An 18,645-nucleotide genomic window follows, 5' to 3' on the forward strand; every position below is an offset into this window, starting at 1 on the left:
CCTCCTCTTATATCGATGGAGTTAGAACTGGTCCCATTGGACACAGCAGTAACATGGTGCTTGTTCTGAGCACCAGAGGTGCCTGTGTCGTCACAAAGAATTTTCTCTGCATAAAAGAGCCGCCATGGTGTAGTGGTGTGACATACATGTAGGGTTGCAATCTGCATGGTCAGCACTTTGAAACCAGCAGCAGCAGCAGCGTGGGAGAAAGCCTGGGCCTACTCGCGTAAGCAGTTACAGTCCAGGGAACCCACAGTGGGATCGCTCTGAGTCGGCATGGACTCGATGGCACTGAGTTTGGTTTGGTTTGAAGAGCCCATTGGAATGATAAGGCACAGAGTGAGCGCCACTCCAGATCCCGTGCCCATCCACTCCTGATAGATCCAGACGCTTCACCACCGAGTGCAGAGTCTTCAAGTAGCATGGGGCTTCCAGGTAATAATGAATCCACTTGTAGCTCCACCGAATGCCGGGACATTTTCCACCCACATTTTGCCAACCAGTTCCTACAAGCTGGGCTCATTCATCCCTGTTGATTGAAGAGTTGTGGTCACCGTGGTTCAGAACTGACTGGATGTCAGTGGGTTTGACTGAGCACATGAAGAACTCGGCAGACTTTGACTTCTCAGCAGCCCCCAGTAGGGTCCGTCAGCACTGTTGTTGATCTCGGTTGTCATCAAGTCAATCCCAACTCATGGGGAACCCGTGTGCTCAGAGTAGAGCTGCTCCATTCGACTGTCAATTAGGAAACAGATTGACAGCCCTCTCTTCTGAGATGCTTGTAGGTGGTTTAAACCACCAAACTTTGGCCACTAGTCAAGTACTTAATCATTGTCACTATCCATGGACTTCCTCGCTAAAGGGTAAACTCTTTGTCCCTAGCAGTACTATAAATGCCAAAAATGCTAAATCATAGCCTTTTCCTTCTTTACACTCTAAAAACTAGAGACTAGCAAAAAGTGTGCCTGACAGACTTGTCTAGGACCTGGAACCTGACAAATGAGTTTTTGTCAGTGGCTGAGTTTGTAAAATCCCAGAATATAATCAGGTCCAATGCCCGTGAAATCATTTGACCAAGTAGGGATGGATGACCAATCTAAACGCCTGAAAATTACTGGTTCCCAACTTTGAGCTCAGTGTCTGTCACAAACAAGGAGACTAATACAGTGAACTGGAATTTGGTATCTCAAGAGCCCAGTTCCCTGAATTCAAGTCCTGGCTCTGCCACGTAATGTCATTGTTCTCAAAATCTCAAAATCATAAATCTCTATGTTCTTTATTTATTAAATATGAGTGAATTGTGCCTGCCTTATAGAACTTTTTTGAAAATTAATGAGTAGTATTTACTTAAATGAATATCTGGTTAAGAACAGGCTTTTTCAAACATTTTTATACTCACTTAAGATGTGCTAAAGCCTAGACTTGGGTGAAAGATTAGGGGACCCATGTGGCTAAGGGTAAACTTAATATAAGGGGGCTTCAAAAATTCAAGGGAGATTCCATCATCCTTCAGTTCTCGATGAATATTTTGAAGGCTTCTCATACACTCTTGAATAGAGGAATGAAGGGTTTTCTTGCCAATCACTGAAAGAAGTTATCCTCTTTATACCTCCATCTTAACACTATAGAAATGAATATTTTATGTATAGCTAATTAGGTACCAAGGAGCCTTGGTAGCACAGAAGGTTAAGCATTGTCTGCTAACCACCAGGTCAACAGTTCTAACCCACCATATACTGCAAGGGAGACTGCTGAGGATATCTGCTTCAGTAAAGATTTAGGGTCCCCCGATCCCCTAAGGAGCAGTTCTATTCTGCCCTCTAGGGTCACTATGAGTCAGAATCAACTTCATAGAAGTGGCTTTGGTTTTGATGTTGAACAAGTACTTCAGCTAGAAATCTTTCCCAAATTTCTTTCCAAAGATGTGCACATTCATCAATAGGAAAAGCATCTCTTACTATTTGACAGTGAAGAGTAGAAGGGAAGAAGGCAAATGGCAGAAGTGACGAACGAAGGGTTCAAAGGAGAAGCTGTAATTTAGTGTAAATGAGTGAAGGTCAAGAATTCGGTGGACCTCCATAGACCAAAGAAACCACTACCACCATAGTCTCCGAGATAGGATTTCCAAGCTTTGTAAATCTTTTTTTTTTAAACGTTTTATTAGGGGCTCATACAACTCTTATCACGATCCATACATATACATACATCAATTGTATAAAGTACATCTGTACATTCTTTGCCCTAATCATTTTCTTTTTCCTTTTCTTTTTTTACATTTTATTAGGGACTCATACAACTCTTATCACAATCCATACATATACATACATCAATTGTATAAAGCACATCCATACATTCCCTGCCCCAATCATTCTCAAAGCATTTGCTCTCCACTTAAGCCCTTTGCATCAGGTCCTCTTTTTTTTCCCCTCCCTCCCAGCTCCCCCCTCCCTCATGTGCCCTTGGTAATTTATACATAGTTATTTTGTCCTATCTTGCCCTATCCAGAGTCTCCCTTCCCCCGCTTCTCTGCCGTCCCTCTCCCAGGGAGGAGGTCACATGTGGATCCTTGTAATCAGTTCCCCCTTTCCAACCCACTCACCCTCCACTCTCCCAGCATCGCCCCTCACACCCTTGGTCCTGAAGGTATCATCCACCCTGGATTCCCTGTGCCTCTAGCCCTCATATGTACCAGTGTACAACCTCTGCCTGATCCAGCCCTGCAAGGTAGAATTCGGATCATGGTAGTTGGGGGGAGGAAGCATCCAGGATCTGGGGGAAAGCTGTGTTCTTCATCGGTACTACCTCGCTTTGTAAATCTTTAAAGAAGCAGACAGCCTCATCTTTTCTCCTGCTCAGTAGCTGCTGGGTTTAAAGAGCCCAGAACCACCAGGCCCCCTGGGCCCCCAAATGCGTGAGATGGATGAATGCCCCGTATCAGGAAGTCATATGGGCGCCAGTCTTCTTTTTCAGCATTTAGTTACTGGGGGGTCTCACATGATATGCATTTCATATGTGGAAGAATAAGATGATCAAAAGACAAGTGGAAAATTCTCTAGGGCCTGAGGAATGCTGGCCTGCATGAAGCCAGACTGCGAGCTCTCCAAAGTGTAGGATCTGCAGGCAAAGTTAAATAGCCAAGTAGTTACTCTGGCTTGGGTACTGTCATAACATTAATTCCAAGAAGCCATGAAGAGGAAGAAACAATATCTTCTCTCTTTTTTCTTAGAGATCTCTATTGTATATGAGAATCAAAGTCATAACAGTGGCAATAAGGATGATGGCATCCACCGTGCAGTGTTTATGCTCCCAACAACTGTACACACTAGAGCAGTGGTTCTCAACCTTCCTAATGCCTCAACCCTTTAACACAGTTCCTCATGTCATGGTGACCCCCAACCATACAATTATTTCGCTGCTACTTCATAACTGTCATTTTGCTACTGTTGTGAATCATAATCTAAATTGTAATGTGTTTTCCGATGGTCTTAGTGACCCTGGTGAAAGGGTCATTTGATTCCCCCCAAAGGGGTCACAGCCCACAGGTTGAGAACCATTACACTAGAAGCTAGCACAGCACAGTGAAGAACTGTAGAGGCAGGCTGCTGAGGAACAAGTCCTCAGTTCCCCACTGACCAGCCTGCTTTGTGACCTTGGTCAAGTCACTTCCATTTCTTCATTTGTAAAATGATATCATAACAGTACTTGCAGGTAGCCTGGTGGATCTGACTGACTTAACTCCAAGATCTGATGGACAGCACCCCTGGGACTCCTTTCTACCCAAGGGTCAGATTCGCTGGTACATGTAAAGTTCTCGCTACAATGGGTCGAACATAGCAAGCACCCGAAGGCTGTAGGAAAGTTATTGGATTTGGTGGTGTTAAGATTATTGTCCCTCTTTAACAAATGCAGAGGTGAGATTCTAAGACAGTAACTTGCCCAAGCCTCAAAAACACAGGTGGAAGTCTGCTGGAACGGAAAGTTCTGGGTCAATATGGGTCTTCCACAATGCCATTGTCATGAGTTCTAGCAGATTCAAATATATTGGGCCTAGCAGTTAATGAGCACCATGAATCATCAAAAGCAAATGAGAGCTTTAATAATAATCAATTCTAATAAGAGGTTTTGACTAACCTTTAGACAGTAAAACATTCTACTTGAAGAGATCTTTGAGCCTAGCATGAAAAAGAGCTTTAGGTCATTTTTAGATAATCAAACATAAAGACATTTGTGGAAGACTTCACTCTTCTTCCTCAAGTAAACACACCCTCCGGGCTTAGGGGAGGTCTGGATGGGCCTGCTCTATGTCTGGTCGCCAGAACACCTCTGTGAATAGAAACATTCCCGGGCTGTGGGACAGCAGGCACTGTCTGACTAGGTAGGTAGGTAGGTAGGTAGGTAGGTAGGTAGGTAGGTAATGTGTTAAATCACTAGCTTCCTGTCCTGCCTCCTCATTAAACACACCAGAGACAGGAGATCTCTCCAGAGAAGCGCTCTCCTGCTCTCTCTCGCTCGCTCTCTCTCTCTCTCGCTCTCTCTCTCTCTCTCTCTCTCTCTCGCTCGCTCTCGCTCTCGCTCTTGTTTTTTTCTACCAAGCTGGGCTTGAGTTGGAGTTAGGACCTGATGAAACAGAGTGGAGTTGGAGTTAGGACCTGATGAAACAGAGTGGAGTTGGACTTAGGATCTGATGAAACAGAGTGGAGTTGGACTTAGGATCTGATGAAACAGAGTGGAGGGCCTCCTTTTGAATCCCCATGGCACTATCGATCCTATTGGAATTGGAATTCTCACTAAAGGCTGATAGCCCACCAGATGGACCGGACAGGAGCCCACTGGCCATTGCAAACCCTGCCCCAGGGGTTGTGTATGAAGTGTAGTGACTTGAAGCCATCTTTGTTGTTGGGGGTGGGATCCCCACACTCTCTCTGCTTCCCAATCTCCCCCCCCCTACCCAATGGCTTAGTTATCTAGTGCTGGTTGAATAGAGATACCACAAGTGGATGGATTCCACAAGCCAAATGTATGCTCTCTTGGTTTAGGAAGCTAGAAGTCCTCATGGCAGGTGCGCCCTCCGGGAGAAGGAAGGCTTTCTCTTTCTCTGGCCTCACAATGTAGGAAAAGAGTTCTCGTCTCCTTTCAGCTCCTTGGAGCTGCCCAGATGTCTTGACGTCTATCTTTGTCTCTGGGTCTAGAAAGTTCCCAGTGGAGAAATCTTAGGTCCAAGGATACACACTACTGTCAGCTTTTCTTTCTAGGTCTTGGTCTCTTTGATCTCTGTTCTAGACCTCCTTGATGTCTGTTCATTTGGTTTGACTCTTTTATGTCCTCAAAGTGATTGGCTCGAGATGAAACCTAATCCCCTCTATTGTGTTTGTCCTCACCAACAAAGCTACCTCTAATGCTGCCTTCATTAAGATAATTGAAGTTAAGGATGTATAGCACTTAGAATAATTACATTTGATCACAAAATGGAAGATAATTACATACTACTGAGAATCACGGACCAGCATTAATGACATTGTCATTAATGACAGCATTGGCGGAGGGTACAGGGGGGAGAGAAGAGACATACTGTATAACACAAACCAATAACTACATGAAAGGAAACATGAGGATTGAGAGCAAGACATTTCCAAGGGCTGAGGCTTTCGAGACTCTTTCCACCTCTTCCAGAGCCTGAGAACAAATATATTCCATTTCCCCAGGTGCATCATGTTTTCTTACACCTCGTTCTGACTGTCCCACCTTCCTTTTATCTCAGCAGGTGCCCTGGCTAGCCCTTCCTCACCCTTCAGGATTCAGGTAGACATTGCCAACTCTAGGAAACCTAGCTTAATGGTTCCTCCTTCCTCCTTGACTCTGGATTTGTGTGTTTCTAAGACACATACGTCCTGGTTACCTGCCTCAAAGATGGGTCTCGGAATGTCAGAGGAATGGGGTCCCTGTTGGGTTTGGTTTTTAATTCTATCCCCTCACACAGTGCCTGGAACACCAAAGGTACTCAATAATAATCTAATTCATCATTTAAAATGCAATGCTATTGTCGTTGTCTCTGAAAGCCTTCAAGATGAAGAACTTTGGAAAACCTCTGGGCCCCCATTGTTCCCAGTATTTCACAACCAGCGAGTGCACAGGTACATCCGTGAAGATCTGAAAACATGGATGGACAACAAAACAAGTCTGCAGGCCAGCGTATGTCTGACAAAAGGGAGGAGGACCCGAGTCATGCAGGAGATGATTGAATTGGGCTTGAGCGTCCTGCCACAAAGGCCTGGACATCTCAGACACTGCACTTGCAAAGAAAGCCCATGAATATCAGGTCCAGGCAGGTTGCAGTGTAAATAGACCGATTTTCAAACTGCCCAGTGAGTTCAGTGGGAGCAGCGCCTAGATTTAGGTTGGTAGGGAGGAATGCCGCTTGCAAATGACTAAGTCGTTCAAGGCCTTGACAGCCTGATTTGATGGACGCCAGCAGCTCTCCTGACCCCCCAAATATAACTTGATCTAAAAAAGTCTGCAACGTCGGACGTGACCTAGAAAAAAGCTTCCAAGCTCACAGAATTGTGTCAAATAAGATGGCCGAGCACTTACGTGACTTGAAACAGCTGGGTAGTGAGTGCGTGTGGAACAGAAATATAAATAAACAAAAATCAAATGATAGTAAATCAAGTGGGTTTTCACAGTCTGCAGTTAGTGAGATGGGCTGGCTCTGGAAATCTTCCTAGGCGAGGAAGAAGACCTGGATATACTACGTTGGAGATCAATCCAGGCAGGGAAAGTTGGAAGCAAATCCACATATGCAGAAAAGACAAATAGTGTGTTAAGGGTGTTCATGAGGAAGACTTCCCACAAATGAAGACATAGGTGGTGGCCCCTACAGCCTCTGTGGATGAATGTCAAGCAAATCTCTTGACCCCCAATTATAACTTGATCCTTATGATAGGGTTTTTGTGCCAATGTAGCACCCATAAGAAGAAGTGGGTGGAGTTTAGCCTGTCAATCAGATTGCAACTTGATGACCTCATTTGGAGGAAATGGCTCACTGGAGACAGGTCTCTCTCTCTCTCTCTCTCTCTCTCCTCCTCCCTCCCTCCCTCCCTCCCTCCCTCCCTCCCCCCCCTCTCTCTCTCACACACACACACACACACACACACACACACACACACACACACACACCTACCTTCCTGTTGCCAAGCCACTTCCAGCCACTCTAATGGCAGTCGGAACCCTGGAGATACATATACCACCATTGGATCTATAAGGCTTTGCACCCACCAGCCTGAGCTTCCTTCATTCAGCATCATTGCTGCGGCTCTGTGCGTCTGAAGAGGGATTTATGGACTAGTATAGGACTTATGGGCTTGATCTGGAGTGGGCTGGGATGTTTGCTTGATATAGAATTACTTCTTGATATAACGCTCTCCCTTACACGTAGGTCTTACACAGAGTGTCCCTAGATTTGTTTCTCGTCATCCCTGCCTGACGCAATCCTCAGTCAAGCTCAGCAAACGCCTGCTTTCTTTTGAGGGAGATAATTTTGGATGGGGTGTGATTTATTGAGTGGAAGATCTTCCGTGTAAGGATGCTAATCAGCTAAGATTAAATAGAGGGAAAAGTGAATTTAAAACCATAAAGTAGCCTTAGGGAAAGGAAGAGGAAAGCAATGCCAGGTGACAGTTTGAGGTTTTGTTTTGTTTTTTTCTAAATAATTCCTTCGATGACTTTGACCACTGGGAGAGCACTCTAGCATTTATTTTTAATAAGATACTTCAATTCAAAGTCTAGCAAGCCAACTAAGACTTCCTAAGGGCAAAAGTGGTTACTTACTGCTCCTCTCTCCTCTTAACCTGCTTCTCAGGAAGCTATGTTCAAATTGTAGAAGCCAACAGGAAATCTCTCTCGCTTTAAGGTGTTCTTGCCTGGAAGACAAGGTGATCAAAAAGCCCCAGAGCATTAGATGTTTTGATTTCATCAAACTGGGTAAAGGCCAACCGGCCTGTGGGTCTGTCTTGAACCAGAGATGTCACAGAGAAGTGACATGAGTGTAGGAGAAGGCTAAAGATACATGCTTTATCAGTTGACCGAATTTGGATGCTGACATTCGGTTGGAAGGATATCGGTCTGGGGACCTATTTGGCACGCGAGTAAAGAGATGACAAGTCTGTGAAGGGACTTCACAACATTCGTGGAAAACGTCCATTGCCTTTGCATTCCATTTTTCCACAGAGGTGGTAAAGCTCCCGTGTGTACCTTGGGCCCGCAATCTCTGTCCCCAGGGGAACTCCCCGATGCAAAACTCTTCATTACTTTGACAAGGGTCAGCGACCGTGTTGTAACCTTAATTTGTTTTTGTTTTGTTTTGTTGTTTTTCAATGAAAAGTGAGGCACCTGGGCCCAGTCAACACAGTCCCTGAGACCACAGTGTTCTCCAGGGGAAATGAGCGCTGTACCAGCTCAGGTGGTTGGTAATTGGCAGGAACTGTTTGGACAGGGCCAAACACTCGTGCCAAGCAGGCTGTGACTCAGAAGAAGCTTGACTCTCCCCCTGGATTTCTGAGCCGACAAAGTTGCTCTTTTATAGACTGCCCAATTCTCCCGATACTATTTATCCTATTTTTGGCTTTCTCTTAGTTTTTGGCTTTCAACCATGGTTTCCATCGTTATTGTCCAACATCACCTTCGGTCTTTTCTAGGCCCCTTTAGGGCGTTTCTGAAAGGCAGTGTTGGCCAGCGAGATGCAGCAAAACCTGCCTGCTACCTCCGAGGAGACCTCTTGCCTGTCTCTGCCTTCTTGTTTCCCTCCTCCAACCTTAGTGACTCAGACCAGCAGAGGTGGCCTCAATTCACAGTTCCATTTGGGGGCATTCACTTCTTTCCCTGAGCCTCCACTTGCTTGGGACTTTAGAGTTAGGAGGACCAAGTAACGTAACTGAGGTGAACAGCTTGGTGAACTGCAACCAGCCAGCGAAATGCAGAGGCCATGAGCACCACGCTGCACCACGCTGCCCGGCTTCTGCACTCCAGTGATGCTCATGGGTTAGCCACCTCGTTTCGTGGCTACTGTTCGCTTCCTGTTGTCTAACATTGTTTACTTCGTCTCTGGGTGTTTGTCGGTTCCCCGGCTTGCTCCTGAATGCATCCTCAGGGTGGAGAGTATGTTTCCTCCTCTTTCTGCATCCCTCCCAGTGCTTAGCTGGGAAGGTTTACGTGGTCAATTGTGTGGGTGTTTCACAAATGCCCTTTCCCTCCATTTCCATGACCCGTGGAGACCTTTTTTGCTTGAGCCCAGGAAGCCTGCCTTTCCACTGGACTCGCTGCAGCCCTGTCCTCTCCCTCACCATGCCTGCAGCTCAGTGGGTACCCACTCTGCCTCCGGGGATCGTTCTCCTTGCTCTGGGGAAGGTGTTTCTCTGAGAACTAGTTCTTTTCTGTGGTAAATGATACTTAAGACCCAAGATCTGGACATTTGGGGTATTGTTTCCTCTGAGCTGCTCAGTGAGGCAGAGTCGCATGTAGATTTGTACAAAATGTACATTTATATGTGTTGGTGTATCTATGTCCATCTATCCATCTGTACCTATGCCAGGAGTTCTCACTGTATTCAATACTAACTCAATACCATAAGATTCATCTAGTCTCCCTGATTTTCAGATTTACACCTCCCTCTTCCGATGATAGGCTGGAAGTGGCTCTCCTTCCTGTATGTGGGCATTGTCTAATCCACCCGATGACACTGCCCAGCTCTAGAGCATGTCCTATGTGAGTCAACCATTCTCATGGGGCTTCTGGCTGACTGTTGAGCTCCTACAAAGGGAAGGGGGAACTGCCCGATAAGAAGGATAGCGCTGGACAAACCTCGCCCACCCTCCTCCAGTTGGGGGGATTCTAGACAAGTTGCTCACTGTCACAACCACCAACAGACCGTTCCACTCAAACCCCAGTGGAGATTATCACTCAGAACCAAAGTGATCAGATTTGCATTTATCGCGGAAATGTGGGCTGTGGCTTCATTAGACAAGGAGACAACCTGGGGTCTGCTAGTCCCAGTCCAAGGAAGTGAGGTGGGGTTTGAACCACTATCACAATCACAGAGGCAGTACCATGGATGCTACCGAACACCTTCTGGAGTTCACCAGGCCCCGTGGTCTCTGGCTGATTGTTGGATTGCTATCTGCCCTCCTTCCATCAGAGACAGTGTACGACAACTAAATACCTTTGAGGTACTTGGGTAAAAAAATATCACACAAGATTTAAATAAATTTTGAAAGCCACCGGGTAGAACTAGAACGTTGGAAGGCTACACAAGTCATTCCGGTGCTTGTAACAGATGTCTTAAATCTGCTATGTTTGGCTACCTCCAGTCGATCTCAATTCATGCCACTCCCTGGGGCGAAGTAGACCTGTCCCATAGGGTTTGCCCAGGCTGCGCTCTACTGGAGCAGGTGGCCAGGTCTCCCCCAGCGCCATTGTCATTAGGTGCCATCGAATTGACTCTGATTCATCATCGCGTTACACACACCGCCTAGTACTGCACCATCTCACATCCATGGCTCTGCTTGAGCTGGTCATGACCGTGCCTGGGCCCGTCCCTGGGGTGGTGGAGCTGCCTGTGTTTCCATGGCCCTCTTCTTTACCGAGCATGATGTCCTTCCCTAGGGACTGCCCTCTCCTGAAACCATGCCCAAAGTGCATGAGACATCGTCCTGGCTTCTCTGTGGTCTGCTTTTTCTTCTTCCAAGACCGATTCCTGCATGCTCCTGGCAGTCTATGGCATGTTCTATCCTCTGCAATACATTCAAAGGCCCCCGTTCTTCTTTGGCCTTCCTTCTTTGCTGTCCGGTTTCCACTTGCATAGGAGGTGATTGAAAACACCCCGACTACTGCCTTAGAGCCACTGGGTGAATTTAAACCACCCGTTGTCTTCCATTTAGCACCCAGGAAATCAACCCCAGCACCACTTTGGCTTTTTAAATTCCTTTTACTAGGGTTTTCCTGCTTTTTTTTAATATCCCCCCCACCCAAAGAAAATCCTCGTCTTAAACGTTTGAACACAGAATATGCCCTGCTTTCCTGCAAGAGTCAAAGGCTGAGAAGGCTCTTAGGGCCTAGAAACTTGTAGTGGGGAGGGGGCGTCTGCCAACAGAAATCACGTGCACAATGCCAACAACGAGCAGTGAGTGGCCGGAGGCAACACCCAGTACCTTCTTGGAAAGAGGAGGCACGAAAAACCTTGGCAACTCACATAATGAGCCCTTGTCCACAGGGAAGGCAAAAAGGAAAAAAAAAAATCCCCTTTTGTGTAACTAATGCACACTCAAGCTGCTCACACGAGCCAACCCCGGTGGATCCCCATGAACTCTGATGGCCACCTTTACAGAAAACCAGCTCCTCTCTTGGAGAGGAGTCACGCTGCCTTGGGCCACTTGGCTGCCCAAAGTAGGCCTGTGCTTTGCTGAACCGGCTACCAATGCACTCGTGCCCTGGGGGGGGGGGGGTCCCTCATTTGTGTGCTTGCTTCTGTTACTTGGGAATGAATGATCATTCTGTCATCTGCCATTTTCTCGGCTAAGGGACCATAGCATGTGCACTTGGTCAGCTGTGCTGCCTCCTCCTCCTGGTCTTAGGGTCTTGAGTTCTGACCCTGCTGCTGACTAGCTACGTGACTTTGGATGAGCTCTTTCACCTCTCAGAGTCTCTGGGCTCTCTCTCTGTGAACTAGGATAAGGTACACGATGGGGGGGGGGGGCTCGCCTCGTGACTGCGTCAGTCCGGCGACTCTGTGAGAAGTCAGCCGTGATGTAAACTGAACCTGCCAGGGATCATCTGAAAAATGATAACATCAGCGCATGACAAACAGCAACACTGGATGCAGTGCGTGAGGTGTACCCAGACGTACCCCCGCCCCCACCAAAAATGAGCTGTAAGTGCGGTTAACCGTAACTTAGAGCTGCTGTCAATCAAACTACCTGCACTTGTCTCGGGATTGATGTAAACGTTGTCAGATAAGTTTATTATATTAATAGATACTTTTACTTCAGGGGCCGTTTCTTACCTACAAATATAAAAAATCCTGACTAGCCTGAAATGAATCCACCAGAGATTTTTTTTCCCCCTCTCACCCAAAATAGCTATTCCAAAGAGCAGCCCCTAATGAAGCCAGTCACCTATGGTTAAGGAGACTCATCTTCTGTAATTTGAAGTTCTGGACATCTCCACAAGGAGTCCTGGGGGCACAGTGCTGACAGGTGGGGCTGATAACCCCCAAGGTCAGTAGTTCGAAACCACCAGCTGTTCTGAAAGAGGAGGCTTTCTACCCAGGAGAGTTACAGTCTCGAGACTCACAGGAGCCATTCACCGGACTCCATAGGGTGGCTGGGAGCAAGAATGGACGGTGAGGCCGTCCGTGAGTTTGGTCCTTTCAGAGGTCTCCACCCTGCTGCTGATACAGGGGTGAATCTTCCTTGTTAGGTTAACTCGGGAATCATGAGTTACTTCCTCACCCGACAAATCTGCCCTCTTTCAGCAAAAATTATCTAGGTCTTTGTGAATTCCTCCTCTTCTGGAAGTGGCTCTGTCTTCAAATGGTGAATGAAATCCTTTTCAAAGGTTTCACTCCTGCACCAATACACGGCTTCCTTTTGGACAGCAGTGAGTGCGTGAGCACATCCCTTCCACTAATCGAAGAGGCTGCTGTTTCTGCAGGAAGATGTATAAGTGTTTAGACTTAAGTGGAAGACAGCCTTTCCAGAGCGTCACGTTCATTCGGGTCTGGTTTCGTCACCCAGAGTTGAGAGAAGAGTAGTGGTCAGAGCATGGAAGGCTTGGGAACGGACTAGTACATCCTTCTTTGGGAATGCCCTGAGCCTTAGTCAGGAGGAGACAGAGATGTCTACCGCGCACAGTTCTCCCCAGTAGCGCTGACTGGCCCCCTGGCTGCCAAACCGCCTCTGCTCCAAGGCCCGGAGGTGGATGTCCGCCAAGAGTGTGGGACGGAGGTGGGGCCTGGCTGCAAAGCCCCAGCAGGGCCACGCTTTGACCTTGGGAGAGCCCGGATTCTGTAGGCCGCTCCTCGGCGGGCCTGAGGGTCGTGCCTGGTTGTTGTTGTCTTGTTTCTTGTCCACCGACGCTTTGTTTTTCATGGAAGAGTTTAAATATGTGTTTGTGTCTCTATAGTGAAGGAGGGCAGGCTGAAAACGTACAAAAATCAGAAGTGTGTAGTGTGGAGCTTTCCCAGAGAGGGGCCTCAGAGGAAAACCTGGGGGAAGAATGGCAGCCAGAGGCCCCTGTCCCCACCTCACCCCACTTAGGCCATTGTTCTGCCTGCTACGCACCAAAGGCAACCACCATCCTGACTCGTAACACGGAAGAGTTGTTCGACGTGTGGACTTCACCTAAACAAACTCACGCAGTATGGCTGCTTGTTATGCGTGACTTCGTTCACTAATGCTCAGTATTGGGTGAAATACTTCCTCCACTCAATACCAAGATGGATGCATCAATGTTTTTGTTTTTTTGTAAGTGCAGTTTGTTCTCCTTGGTTTCTATAGTACCGTATGAATTGCCCACATTGTTTGATCCGCTCATTTTGTTTCCAGTTTTCAGTTATGATGAATAGTGATATTCATAATGTTAACTTATGATGAGTAGTGTGCTCTGGATAGTCTTTTGTGTACATCATTTGATGACTGGATGCATGTTTGGGGGGAGGTGTGGAATTGTACTAGTTGCATTGCTGCATATACATCCTCCTGGAATTTAGCAGTCGGCAAAGATGCTACCTGTCGCCTGGTGCTCCTGTTCTTCTCAGTTGACATAATTGAGGAATCTGGCAGTAGCTTGGGTAGGTGGTTTGTGCTCAAGGTCGCTCATGCGGTGGACCACTCCCAGGACTGCCCAGCTGTGGCTGAGTTGGTGAGACACCGTGATTCCCATGACCGTGGATGTTCGGGAAGACCGTGTCTTTGCCCTCCTTCCAGAACGAGTTTTCCAAGAGAGAGAGCTCAGTGGGCGCTGTCATGCCTTTCCTGTTGTGACCATGGACATCCCCATCACACAGCTTCTGCCCCATTCTGTTCACTAGAAGCAGGTCACTGAGTCAGGGCCACATCGGAGGCCCCTTCTTCAGAAGGAAAGAAGATAGGAGCGGCATTTTAAACGTGGGCATCAACTCACGCTTCCATGAAAAGCAAACCTGCCGATTCGGCCTCAGACTCGTGGCAACCCAGACTTGCCAGGGGAGGACTGTGCTCAGGTCGGGCTTTCCGGGTGGTGAGCTTTTGGAAGCAGATCGTCGGCTTTCTTTTGAGGTGTCTCTGGACGGGTTCTCCCACTCCCCTTTCAGCAAGTAGCCCGACACTCAACCATGTGTGCCGCCAAGAGACCCTATCAGTGCGAAAACACTCACCGGTGCCAAGATGCTTCTGACTCAGAGCAATCCTCCAGGACAGACGAGAACTGCCCACAAGAGGTTTCCAAAGCTGTAGATTGTTCTGGAAGCTGCCTGTCCTATCACATCTTCCTCCCTCCGAGCAGCAGCTGGGTTTTAAGCCACCCGCCGATTGGATTGAAGCAGGGCTCTTGACCCATGCGTCCTCAGGGCTGTCTCTCCCCAAGCGTTGAAAACTCCAAGCCAACTCTCTGTCCGTCCTCAGGTCAAGGATGGCTCAGAGGTGCCATCAGGGCAGGACAGAAGTGCCCCGGTGGGTCCCCACGGCTGGAGATCTTGCTGGGGTCAGAGAACTCTCACCTTCCTCCCACAAGTGGGTTGGTGAGTTTTCACTACTCGCCTTGTGGGCAACCCACCCCCTCGCTCACTCTGCCAACAGTACCCGGGCGAGAGGTCTACAGATAACATCCACAGCCAAGCCAGCGCCGCCCTCAAGTCGATTCTGACTCATAAAAATATCACAGCTTGGGAGGAGATAAAGGCGAGCCGATATCAAAGAATTCAAGTAGAAAGAAAATTTTTTGGAAAATGATTGTGGTAGCAATTGCACCATTATGCTTGATCTAACTGAACCGTGGAATGTTATAATATCTGTAAGAACTCCCAATAAAATAATTAAATTAAAAACTATATGACAGCTTAGAGAAATGCCCATAGATCTTTCCTATTCGTTTCACGTGTGATGAGTGTTTACAAGAGGGTTTTCGGGGCGTTTGCTGGAGATGAGAAGGAGCAGACAGGTGGGTGCCAGAGACAGTCAAGTACGAGTCCTGAACCCACAACTTCCTCACGGTGGGTCGTTGGGCAAGCCCTCTTCTTAGAGTTTAGATTCTCCCAACTGTAAACAGAGGAAAAGCAATAGAGCTGCCTCTTGATCTACAGAGAATTAAGTAAGTTAATGCATGCTCAGGGCCTACCACAATATTATCAGGTCCCCTCTTGTTTACTAATGAGGTACTAATTAGCTAATAATCTAGAACAGTGTTTCTCAACCTTCTTAATGCTGTGACCCTTCAATGCAGTTCTTCATGTTGTGGTGACCCCCCCAACCATAAAATTATTTTTGTTGCTACTTCATAACTGTCATTTTACTACTGCTATGAATCGGGCGACCCCCCCTCCCAAAGGGGTCGCGACCCACAGGTGGAGAACCGCTGCTCTGGAAAGCACTGTGATATGTAACTGACTCAGACACTGACTGCTGTTAAGAAAGTGCACACTTTATCTAGAAGGTCCTTGACAGGCAGAATAACTAGTGTAATGGGGACGTGATCGGTGTCTACGAAGGGCTGGCTGCAGTCCACGAAGTGGATCACACTCGGACAGGTAGAGCCGGAAAGAATGCTGAGGGCCAAGGAAAGGACAAAAGGTATTCCACGGAGCAATCGCTGGAGTAAAGACAGCGAGAAAAAGCATAGGGCCGGAACTGAGGCTCAGGAAATAACTCCTTATGGATACAGCTTAACCATAGGCAAGATGAAAGAGGGTTGTGGAAAGAGAGATCAGAAAGGTCGTTACACGTCAGAGTAGCAGGAAGCAGTTGATACGCGTATGTATTCATTTTTATGGTCTGAATGAAAACATTAAAGATTTTAAAGCCAATTTTCAGAGCTGACTACAAGCCAGGCAGGCCTAGCTACCAAAGACTCGACTTGCCCATGCTTTTCTCGGCTAAGTCCTATGTGTAGATTCTTGGGGTCTCAGGTCGTCAACCAAACCTTCTAAAATAGATTAGTAGCGATCCCTTCTGACTCACGGCCCAAACAACTGAGCCTCTGACCGCATCATGCCCAAAGTGGAGCCTGGGTCAGAGAACGGCAGCGGGGTTCTTTACGTCGTCTCCGTGGCTCACTATCCACACGCTTCTCCAGCCGGGCCCTTAGGAATCGGCCGGGGCAGGCACTCCTGTCTGCTTGCTTGACTTCACTCCTCTCCCCTCCCTCCGGCAAGCTGATCTGTTTAGCACCCTTCACTCCGCTTATATTATCCAGCCCCGGCAGTGATGAGATTTATACATAAGACAGAGACATTTCTCTACTCTGATGGAAGTTTAAAAGGAGTTGCGGCCAATGACCTTTCACTTTGAAGCCAAAGAAAAGCAATCATGAAGTTTTCGGCCTTGCTAAGAATTTTGAGACCAGAGGGATTAACAAAAAGACGTGTAGACCCGGGGTCGGCAAACTTTTAAGATGGAAGAGCTCATCCTGTCCCTCGCAACAAACGAACAACTATTCGGCAGCCATAAGGGTGTTGTCACAAAGAAATGACATCACCTTTATCCGAATAATCTTGACGTTTTTACAACTTGACTTTAGAGCCACCTGTGGGGGCTGCAGTTTACCCACCCCTGTTCTAGACCCAGCGCTCAGGGTGTGGTGTCCAAAGCCCCGATGTACTAATCCCACATCTCATCTAGAATATTCGCCTCCTCTGAAGAGATTCCTTCATTCAGTCAAAGTAGACATGCTTGTGAGTGTAATACCCCGTTCTCACCCTCTGCTTTCTCCTTTGAGCGGCAGGAATTGGGGAGCATGAAGGGTGATCCTCGCTTCTGGATTGGGGATAGAATTCCAGGAGGATCTTGTGCTGGCACTCGGCACATTCCTAGATGGGTGTGTCTAGTCCATACGGAAATGTACTGCGCACAGGAAATGTACTGATGTCACGGGAAATGTAGTGCACACAGATTAACAGCTGCTGCTGCTTCTTGGATTGCTTCTCAGGTGGGAAGTTGGCAAGTGGAGTTCCTGTAGCCTCACCTGTGGGGTTGGCCTGCAAACCAGAGACGTCCACTGCTCTCACCTGCTCTCCAGAGAGATGAATGAGACAGTGACCCTGGCTGACGAGCTGTGTCCCCAGCCCAAGCCCAGCACGGTGCAAGCCTGTAACCGATTCAATTGCCCTCCAGCCTGGTACCCTGCACAGTGGCAGCCGGTGAGTTTGGGGGTCACTCTGGGGGGCAGTTTTTGCTTGCAGCTGATATTCTGGACGGAGACCCTCTTTCCGGGGAGTTGTGTCCCATTGAAGGTCTGCTCCTCCCTCCCTTGTCAGTATTCCCACAACCTATGCAAACTCGGATCTTCTCATTGAAATGCTTTGCTCTTTCCCTGGTACTACACCCAGTGGAGGTCAGGCAACCCAGGGACCGTCCACCAGCTTCGGCGTAGTCACGCAGAGTGTTCACCAAGGAAAGCAAACATTTTTAAAAACAGGGCAACGTCGTTGGTTCTCCATAAAGCTACTCGAAGTCGTGCCCTTACTAGATTGTGCAGCGCTTAAACATTAAGGAATTGAGATCTCTAAGCAATGAATTTTTTTTTAATTCGTTACTTAGCAAAATCACAAGTCCAAAATTTGGAGTGGAGTCTCAGGATTCTTCTATAAATTCCAAGAGTCTGGGAACCATTGTCCTGAAGCCAGAGTTGGCAAGCGGGCCTAAGTAAGCCCATGGCCAGTTTCTATAAATCAAGGTTTCTCAGAGTGCGGCCACGCCAACTCTCTACATGGCTGTTGTCTGTGAATGCCCTTGAACTACAAGGGCCAACTTCAGTGGTTGTGACAGAGACCCTGTGGCCTGCGAAGCCTAAGACGTTTACTGCTTGTCCCTTTATAGGAAACAAAAACACATACTTTTTTGCTACCCCTTGTTTTAAATCATGTACTATCAAAATAAAAACGCAAGTGTTTATTATAACACCTAAAATGACTATGTTTGACCGAACATAATCTTTTTTGCATTCCCTAAAAAAAGCACAAGCAAGATTTTTTTAAATTGTTGGGACAAACTCTTGCTTCACATTCCCCTTCCCATCAGGCCTTGAGAGGGCTACAAAGGTCACAGAGAGTATGTCTGGAAAATGGGGAGGCATCATCCCGTTGGTCATGACGGGTGTGACTCTCAAAAGTGCCCCAGCTGGGATAAGGGACCTGGTCAGAGAACATCACAGCTAAGGAGCCTATAGCTTAGCTTTGGCCTTCGTGCTGAGAGGGAGCTGGCGTTTCCAGGCAGCCCCGCCTCCACCGGGCCTCTTCAGAGGGTAGCAACTCGCCCTTCCTTCCCGACAGAGGGACTGTGACTTAATGAGCACTCCAGGGATCCGATAAGAATGAGTGTGCGCACGAGGACTAGTGAAAGTGTCGGTGAGCAGCGGCTGATTTCTTTCCGTGCTTAAGCATGTTTGGCTCGTTCATACGTTACATGG

At 47.6% G+C, this 18,645-nt stretch overlaps 1 protein-coding gene across 2 annotated transcripts in view; it reads left to right on the forward strand.

The window, feature by feature from the left end:
• ADAMTSL1 (ADAMTS like 1) overlaps positions 1-18,645 on the forward strand; it is a 394,101-nt gene that overhangs the window by 248,243 nt on the left and 127,213 nt on the right. For both annotated transcript variants that reach the window (XM_075559969.1, XM_075559968.1), the window contains exon 16: positions 17,167-17,377. In XM_075559969.1, coding sequence (XP_075416084.1) covers positions 17,167-17,377 — 211 coding nt within the window. The remainder of the gene's footprint in view (positions 1-17,166; positions 17,378-18,645) is intronic.

The sequence above is a fragment of the Tenrec ecaudatus genome, chromosome 10, assembly GCF_050624435.1.
Source record: "Tenrec ecaudatus isolate mTenEca1 chromosome 10, mTenEca1.hap1, whole genome shotgun sequence".
Taxonomy (NCBI): Eukaryota; Metazoa; Chordata; class Mammalia; order Afrosoricida; family Tenrecidae; genus Tenrec; species Tenrec ecaudatus.